At 38.6% G+C, this 9,892-nt stretch overlaps 1 protein-coding gene across 2 annotated transcripts in view; it reads right to left on the bottom strand.

The window, feature by feature from the left end:
• The window catches only part of CBLB (Cbl proto-oncogene B), a 214,898-nt gene that overhangs the window by 197,169 nt on the left and 7,837 nt on the right, over positions 1 to 9,892 (bottom strand). For both annotated transcript variants that reach the window (XM_019525791.1, XM_019525790.1), the window contains exon 3: positions 6,147 to 6,397. In XM_019525791.1, the coding sequence (XP_019381336.1) occupies positions 6,147 to 6,397 (251 nt within the window). The remainder of the gene's footprint in view (positions 1 to 6,146; positions 6,398 to 9,892) is intronic.

The raw sequence follows: 9,892 nt of genomic DNA, 5'->3' as shown, positions 1-9,892 counted from the left end.
AAAAAAAAAAAAAAAAAAAAAGAGAGAAATTCTTTATCAAGGTCCTCAATAACCTTCAGCTTTATAAAGCAAATAGTATCCCAAGAGGCATTCAGCAACAAAAATAGAAGTATATGTATGAGGTACAGGTATAATATGCACCCTAAAAGGTATCCGTAACTAGGAAGCTGCATTCTGTGCAAACTCAAGTGCCCTTGTGGACTGCCCATCTGGAAGCATTTAATTCCAGCCAAGTTGCCAAAAAAAAATAAAAAATAAAAATAATGGTCCTGAAGACTTAACAATTCTTAATATGCAGAACTGGGAGGAATGTTTTAATCTCCATCTACTTAAAAAGGCAACAAAATACTGCTCTCCCTACTCACTCCATCATTGCAGCTACCTCTACTAGCAATTCCTGCTACAACCCTCTACCACTGCCACGATTGGGGCATATTTTTTCACTTTGTCCATTGCACTCTTCCTTCTCATCCAAACCCCCTAAAGCCACCACCCTAGTCTTCCTGTACCACTTTTGTAAAAGATGACTCAAATAATGTTGGCTGGGTTACAGGCTAATCTCAAAGATTCATAAAATTAAGTGTATAATTTCATTCTACAGTCCCTGTGCCTCCACCCCCAGCCCACCCACTCCTCATTTTGTATTTGTCCTCTGAGCTTTCAGGACAGGGACCTAGTGAAGGGGCATTTGGAGGGGCTGGACAACGATGAGGCCCCGATGATCTTCATGCAAGGGTGCTGAAGGAATTGGCCAATGCCATAGCTGAACTACTGGCGCGGTTGTTTGAGCAGTCATGGCACTCAGGACGGGTCCCAAAGGCCTGGAAAAAGGGCCAATGTGTTCCCTATCTTCAAGAAGGGAGAAAGGATGATCTGGGTAACTATAGGCCTGTTAGCCTCGCCTCTAAACTTGGGGAAAACCTTTGAAAAAGGTTATTAAAGGATCACATCTGTGGGAGTCCACTAGGAAAAATAAAGCTGAAGGGCAACCAGCATGGCTTCTTAGTGGGTAGATCCTGCCTGACTAATCTTGTTTCTTTTTACAACCAGGTCACAAATTGCTTAGCTGCAGGGGTTGAGGTAGATGTCATCTCCTTAGATTTTAAAAAGGCCTTTGATACAGTGTCGCATCCCATTCTTACAAATAAATTAAATGGTTGTGACATAGATTACTACATGGTCAGGTGGGTGGAGAATTGCCTTATGGGATGCACCCAGCGGATGGCGGTGGACGAGACATTTTCGACCTGGAAGAATGCGGGCAGTGGAGTCCTCCAAGGTTCAGTCCTTGGACAAGTGCTGTTCCATATTTTCATCAGTGACTTGGATGAAGGTGTGGAAAGCACTCTGCCCCATAATTTGGTGTCATCTGCAAATTTGGACAAAGTAAACATATTGGAGGGAAGGGAGCAGATTCAGGCAGATTTGGACAGATAGGCAAGTGGACAGATCAGAATAGGATGCAATTTAACAAAGATAAGTGCAAAGTGCTGCATCTAGGGAGAAAGAATCACTAACAAACCTGAAAACTGGGAGGGGACTTTTTAAGCAGCACAGCAACAGAAAGGGATCTCCGAGTCATAGTCAACTCCAAGATGAATACGAGCCAGTATGACGAAGTAATAAGTAAAGCCAACTGCGGTATTTCATGCATTAGAAGGTGCATCATGAACAGGTCTAAGGAGGTGATACTTCCCTATATTTGGCATTGTTAAGACCACAGTTGGAGTATTGCGTCCAATTTTGGGCACTGCACTTCAAGAGGGATGTGAAGAACCTTGAAAGGGGTCCAGAGGAGGGCCACTTATATGGTTATGGCCTGCAGGTAAGATCCTACAAGGAGAGATTAGGGACCTGAATCTCTTCAATTTCCACAAAAGGAGGCTGAGAGAGGATCTTGTGGCCATCTACAAATTTATCCAAAGTGGGGTGGGAGGGCAGCAAGGAGCAGGAGACACTGTTTATCAGGGTGCCCCTTGGGGTTCCTAGGAACAATGACGTTAAATTAAACGGAGAGTAGATTTAGATTAGACATTAGGAAAATTTTCTTTACGATAAGGGTTGTCAAAATCTGGAATGAGCTTTCAAAGGAGGTAGTGCTCTCTCCTACCTTGGAGGTCTTTAAAGAGAAGACTAGAGAAGCACCTAGCTGGGTTCATCTGACCCCAGCACTCCCCCCTGCCCTGGGCAGGGGAATCAGACTCGATCTACTAAGGTCCCTTCCAACTCAAAAAAAAATCTATGAAGTCTATGAGTGGCTAGATTTCCAACATGTGATCTCTAGAAGCTAGCATTTTTTAAAACAAATTTTTCTTTGTTATGAAGGTGTCCTGCATGCCTTGAGCATTTATTTACCTATAAAAGTCTTAGTTCTGCCAAAAATGTACCAATCATAACAAAACAAAAATTAAGTTAAAAAGCAATTTTTGGCAGTTTTCCCTATGTACTCTAAAGTAGATTTTATAGATTCCTGGGGTCAGAAGGGACCTGGCAGATCACTGGGTCCGACCCCCTGCTCCAGGCAGGAAAGAGCACTGGGGTTAAGCAACCCCAGCCAGATGCCTATCCAATCTCTTCTTGAACACCTCCAGGGTAGGGAGGAAAACACCACCTCCCTTGGAAGCCCATTCCACATTTTGGCAACCCCCACCATAAAGAATTTCTTCCTTATGTCCAGTCTGAATCTATTCTCCTTCAGTTTGTGGCTATTATTTCTGGTAACCCTGAGGGGTGCCCTGGTAAACAGTGCTCCATCTGCAGCCTCACCAATGCCGCATACAGGGGAATTATCACCTCCCTAGACCTGCTCGTGATGCACCTGCTAATGCAAGAAAGAGTGCAGTTAGCCTTGCTTTATTGCCTTGTCACACTGGCGACTCGTGTTCATTTTTGTGTCAACCAGGACTTGGAGATCTCTTTCCACTGTTGTGGTGCTCAGAATGGTACCCACCAGTCTATAGGCATTCTTTTCTCCCCGGGTGCAGCACCTTGCATTTATCCTTGTTAAGTAAAACAACCAAAAAATAAATATATACACAAAATTCTATTGAAGAGTATTTCCTTCTCAGGAAACTTCACCATATAACAAACACTGCAGAAAAGAGATTGAAAAATGGAATGAAGTGACCACGTCTAAATTTAACGTGTGTGTGTGTGTGTGTGTGTGTGTGTGTGTGTGCGCGCGCGCGCGCGCGCACGCTTTGTTTTTATTGTTGTTGTTAACCTGAGTAGACTTCAAGCTGACAGTATTTTTTAAAGGGCTGACTAGGAAAAAAAAAAAATCTTTTGAAGCATTTAATCTTTTTCCATTTATCATTTCATAAAACTAACAAAACAAATATTAGAACTAACAAAAAAAATATTTAGAAACAAATGTTACCAACAACAACATCTTCTCTACCTATCTGGCAAAACTTTAAGTGTATTAGGGTACATCAAATTGCTGTGGAGAATAAAAGATCTCTAAAGATAGGGATGGGTAACACACACATATGGTATATATTAGTGCACCAAAATATTTTTTTAAATGTAGGTTAAATGTAGGTTTTCACTTATGTTATTTCAGTATTTTGGTACAGAGGATAAGTTGGAGTAACTTTTCTCAGTCTCCAAGACATCCAACATATTTAAAGTATCTAGCAGTCCATAATGAAATTAATCAGTCAGTGTGAAAGAAATACTGTTGAATTACTTAATGTTTAAAGCCATAATTAAAAACTTTTTCCTGGTAAAAATATCCTTATAGGCATATCATCATAGGGTTTGCTACCATACAAAATATTGGACTATTTGGCCATACTGGTATTGTGAAGGCAGTACAACTTCCTTAGGCAATGTTATCAGTACAGCTTATTCTAGTAAGAAAAAAGGAATTGGCCATACCAAGACAATTCAACTTTATACAGATAAGCCTGTATTCTAGGTCATTACCAGTTTACCAAATACCAATTTACCTAATCTCAGCAGACAAATCAGACCCTTGTAGAAACTGTTAAAAAAAATACAAAAACTGAGAGAAGACTCAGCCATACACAGCAGGGTAATTTCCACTATAATGTACACACATACAACCTCTACTTATTTAAGCACAAGTAACAGGATTATTACTGGGCATTTGATTATTTACTGTAGTAGTGTCCTCATCTTCCATTTCCAGTCCCATTCATTAAGTAGAAAAGGGGGGGGGGGGAGGAAATCACTAGAAATACTAATTCTGATATTGGCTACAGCAGCTATTGATAACCTGTCCATATATTGGTACTGAGCTTGTTTTTAATCTTTTCCTAGGAGTACCCAGAAGATAAACTATAGTAAAATGTAAAGCACTCTCTCCTCCTAAGCCATCTGCTTTCCAGAACACATTTCTGTCCCACTGCTATTACCATTATCCAGAAGCTGAAGTAGAAGATTCCTAGAGAGAGAAATCCCTCTGACATCTTTTCTAACACACACACTGATAGGTTATTGGATACCCACCAACTACAGCAAATTTTAGTTTTGATGAACTAACACTGAAACTGGTTTTAATTTACTGCATATACTGTAAGCAAAACCACAAGTAAATATGGATTTTATACAATTCACAATTCCATAGGGAAGTCTAAATAAAATCTGTTTACATAATGCTGTAGTGTGTGTCCAATTGCCCCTGCAATTGGAAAGTTCTTATTTCCTTCACACAATTATTTCTGCTGCACACACCAAAGGAATGCTCAAAGAAACCATCATCATTCCCCCAGTACAGGATAACTTTGTGCGTCTTCAGGTTGCAATGCATCTCCAGCGAAAGTATCACTTTTAATGTATAAGAACCCATATTAAAAAGAGAAAAAGAGCATTAAGCTAGACTTGTATTACAATTACAATACGTTAATAGAACAGCTTGTTCCTGTCAATAAAGTAGTCTGAAAAATTATTCTTTAGATGTACATTGCCCTCAAATGAAAAAAAAAAAATATGGTGGAAAAGATATGTTTCTTCTCCAAGTTTAACCACATTTGAGGTAACACACAGGCTAGGGACAAACATTACACACAAACCAGTTTAACTGATCAGAAACTGATTTAAACCCGTAACAGAACAGACGTTCAGTGCACATAAACCAGTTTCAAAATGGTTGAAACCAGTTTGAGATAAACCTGGTTGAATGCAATATCAGACCCAACTGATTTGGCTCAAAGCAGTTTATGTAATGCATCCCAGACCCCTGTGCGAGTGTCACAGTACATAAGAAGTTGTGGCCCTTGTTACCACTTCAGCAGGCTCATATGGAAAGCATTTCTGACCTACTATGACTGCAGTGTGACGTACAAAAAAAATGACCATTTTTGCTCTTCTACTGTGTAGTTTCAGCATAAATGAAACTGTACTGCAGCCATGCTCCTGAATTCAGGTGCAGAAAGAGCAAAGGATTCAATTCTCCATTCCCTGCATTGGATCCACCTCTAAATATACAGTATCAAAACTCCTATTTATTTTTAAAAACTACAAAGAAACCCAAAACATCTAAATAACATTTACAAGTAGTTCTATCATGGCACAGTCCCCCATAAAGACCAAGTTAATTTCAAATAAAACTTGCAAAGCTATCCAAGACCTGCCTACTGCCACAAAAAGCACTCTGCCAGTTTCCAGACAACAAGCATAAACTGGACATTAATCCCTGCTAATAGCACTGACTCCTAGCAAAGCAGGGTCAATTAGGTCTTTCAGAAGATTCCTCAGCATGAATCTAAATGACTGCTACCTAGTGAGACTATATAATCTTATAAAAAAAATGTAAGCATCATACAGTTTTGTTCTATTTCAAGACTTGTGAAAGCATGTGTCAGTATCCCTCACACAGAGACAGCAATTTCTCATTTTAAGTCATCAGTGGCAGTTCGCCAACTAGATACCCTCCCTCTTTCTCAGGAGGGAAACATGCTGTAGACCTGGAATGAAAGTTATATGAAGCAAATACACTATCTTTTAGCAGAAAAAAAAATCTAGTGACTTAATGATGGACTGATTTAGGCTCAGAATATGTAAACAATAAATATTTTGCTTGTTAAATAATTAAAACATTAAAGCATCACAAACATGGGTAAGCAATGTAAAAGGCAAGGCAAGAGAGTCAATCTTTGATATTTAAATGTTACTCTTACCTGTCCTGCGACTGTTCCTCGTACATCCGTTCTTTTCCTTCCTTAAAGAGTCTAATAGCCCGTTTTGATTTTTTCATGAGACTATCAATGTAAATTTTAAAATATTCATTCTCACTGAGTTGTGCAAGTTTCTGGTTGTCATCATACTTGCTCAGTATAAGTCGCAAATGTTGATAAGTATCTGGTAAAATGTCAAGTATATAGGGTGGGCTGTTCTTCAGCTGAAGTTTAGGATTTTGGCACAGTCTTACCTAGAAGCAAAAACAAGCGTGTTTAAAGCAGAATTCTTCTATTACTCAACACTGAAAGAAAGAAAGAGAGCGAGACAAAAGTTGATTTGGCATCTTGAAAGTAAAAGATACAAGCATACTTCTTAGTCCTTTTGTGCTTGGACCCAATTTTTGCTTAACTTATACTCCAGAGTGTTAAACAAAAGTCATTATTGTGCACAAATCTTGGAGGATTTAAACCTACTGGTATCTGTAAGAATCACAAAGTAGTTATAGACCCATTCTTCCACCTGTACACGTGTTCCTATGATAACAGGAAATGGTACTCTTCATATCTATGCTAATATGAAATATACCATAAAAAGACAAAATGAAATACATGTACTTCATGACTGTAGTGCAAGCTGATATCTACAAGAATCTTGAGCTATAGAGTGTTTCTAAATAGTGTCTATTATATACACAAAATTCAATCAATTTCCTTTCAACAGCAATAGTGCAACAGAAGGAATAAACTTCAAAATGAATAGTTTAAATGTGTGTTTTGTACACCTCTATTTGAGCCAAATCTGCCATGCAAAATGTCTTATACCAAGATTGCCAGTCTTCTTCTACAGGGAAAGTATGCGATTATTTAAATTATTACCCTCACAAAAACTGAGTTGTGATCATTTGATTGCATAAACAAGCAAGCGTGGGACTGTCAATTCTGGTATACAAAACCACTTGCAAATCAAAGTACTGTAAGAAATTTTGTTAATGACATTCCCTTTCGCCCTCCCTTCCATATACACAGATGCACTTTTCTCCCCTCCTCACAAAATTTGCAGAAGTCTTATCTCCAAGTTAAAAACTAAAGCCCCATCTTAGATGGGAATATTATGTTACTGAAGAGTCCATATAAAACAGAGGTCCTGTCCCCTAATCATTCAATACTTTCATTGTCCATTTTGAAGTATAGAGATCTGCCCTGTCCACTTACCAACTTACAGGAATTATCTTTAGGCTACCTAAATCTTATGTTTTAGCTGAAGATGGTATTTTTCTTCTTTTTCTGTCTTAACGTAATGTTAATGCTTTTTCTGTTTTCAAGAGTTTTTACTGAATTAAACCAACTGATTCCTTCATACAGATGATATACATAAATTACTATAGTGATACGATTCAAAAGCTTGTCTAAATTTATTCTACCCATGCAGTTGGTCCAATAAAATATATTATCCCAAACAAAGTGGTCCTGGACTCCAAGGCCAGGTACAGACATTACGCTTTTACCAGTATAAGCAATGGGAAACTAGTCTATACCTGTAACAGAATTTCAGCAAACAAAACCACTCTATACCTATAACAGAACAAAGGTTCAGCACACAGGTTGGTTTCAAAATGGCAGAACCTGGTTCAAGATCATCTCCCTCCAAAGGGCAAATGTATGTTCTGGTTGTTACCGATCTAAACTATACCGCTTATAGAAAATCATGCAACACAGACTGATTCTGCTGCAAGATTTCTGAATGCCTGTACCTAGCCCAAAAATATGTAATCTAAGCATTGGACAAAACACAAAAACAACAGTTGGATACAGACAGGCCAGAAAGCAAAAGGGGAAGCTCAGAAATGTCAACACACCTAACAAGTGTCAAGATTTTATTGGCATTATAGAGGCATTCTCCATCCTTTTTGTATTGTGATCCCTCTTCTGGTCCAAGCCCATCTATAGTAACTAAATATCTGTGAGACCCTCAATTCTACACATAGGTGAAACAATATCAAATGGGGCTCCCACCCTTAATTAGGTTATTACTGCTTTACAAAAAAAATGTTTCAAGGGAGGTATCAAAAGGGAGATAATGTGGTAGCTTCCCAAAAGCTTATATTAGCCAAGAGACAGCATGGGAAGAAGTGCTTACTTAAACATTTAATGAGGATAGCAGACTGACATCATGAGCCAAGAGGTGCAGGAGCTGATTTTTCAACAATGAATGAGGGAAGATACACAGGATAGGAATAGGCAGTTAAATACCTTGAAAAAAACAAATTGTTAAGGGTTGAAGTGATAAAAAGGACCTCAAAGAGAGGGATAACCTGGTCAAGACAACAGGCTAGGAAAACTATCTAGGCAGGCTTACCGTTGCACGCAGAAGTAGGACAAGACTACATTTGTCAAGAGCACAGAAAAGATCATGCAGTAACTGAAACAAGCAACAACAAGAACCTGAATGAGAATTGTAGGTGTGTGGATGGATATGGAAGGGTGTATGAAATGACTGAGATGCTATATATGCCTAAATCTTTCAAGAAAAAAATTTGCAAATTTAGACACAACCTGGATGAGAGGACCTAGTGTGAATAGGTCCAAAAAAATTTAGTTACAGTCCTCAGTGATAGGGAGGAGGTGGTAACATCCACCATGGTTGAGAAAAGGTACAGCAAGGAGTCCTAATGGGGGAAGACAACCCAATGGGAAAAAGCTGTTTATTATGTCATGTTTAGTCTGCGCTAACAACTAGATAGCCATAAGACAGGAAAAGATGTTTATTTGGACAGAGGGGGAGCCATCTGATATAGAAAGACAGACTTGACAGTCATTCACTTAGAGATGAGAACTGAGCTAGTGTTTGCAGATGAGGTTACCAACAAAATGTAAAAGAACGAGAGAAGAAAAGCGAGAGCAGAGTCCACAGAAAGCTGAAGAGGGGTCTCTTCCAATAGTTCTCGTGCTTCAGTCAGTAACACGGATTTTTTCCAACAGCACTTTCCTCTTTATTGACTCAACCTGCCATTTCATCTGAAGCAAGAACCATGAAGGCTGATTTGTGACATCCATGATGAAAAAAAGATTTAATACCACAAATCAAGGACGTTAAGCACAAGGAAAAATGGTTAATTTATCTAGAACACAGAAGACAGAAGGGCAAATCTAGGAAGTTACATATAAAAAAAAGTAAATACTATTTTCCTTAACTATCCCATTTCTTCAGAAGGTGTTACAAGAGTTCAGTGAACACCAAGTTCACAAAGTTATATCACTAAGTGGAGAAAAAGTGGCTTCACATATTTCAGGCAATGTGAAAATAACAAAGCTATTGCTACCTAGCTGTACAAGTTGCTCATGTTGGTTGATGATTTTCTCTGGCTGAATGAACACACGGCTAAACAAAGAACGCAGAGTGAACAACAAGATTTTGTTAGTTCTTCTTTTCAGATGTTTTAGAAAGTCTCATATCATCCAATACAGTCATATATAGCTAACAGCAGGATTTTGTGGTCTTCCTGGTTTACCAGGCTTCACTTTCTGCAGACTACGTGAAGGCTAATTAGAGAATATCACTAGAGATCTCAACTCTAAGCACCAGACCTTAACAAAACCCTGAGAAAAATATTTCTACTATAAATTCAACTTCTATTAAACATTAAGCAAACAAATGCTGAAGTTTAGTTCAAATGCTATGGTGCAAAATCACAGCTCTGAGGTTGTATAGGGGCTTTTTTTCTACTTTTTTTTTTTTTTTTTTTTTT

The sequence above is a fragment of the Gavialis gangeticus genome, unplaced genomic scaffold (genome assembly GCF_001723915.1).
Source record: "Gavialis gangeticus isolate Ggan-Ray unplaced genomic scaffold, GavGan_comp1, whole genome shotgun sequence".
Lineage (NCBI taxonomy): Eukaryota > Metazoa > Chordata > Crocodylia > Gavialidae > Gavialis > Gavialis gangeticus.
Note: the sequence above shows the minus strand (reverse complement) of the source record. Positions and strands in the feature narration are given on the sequence as shown.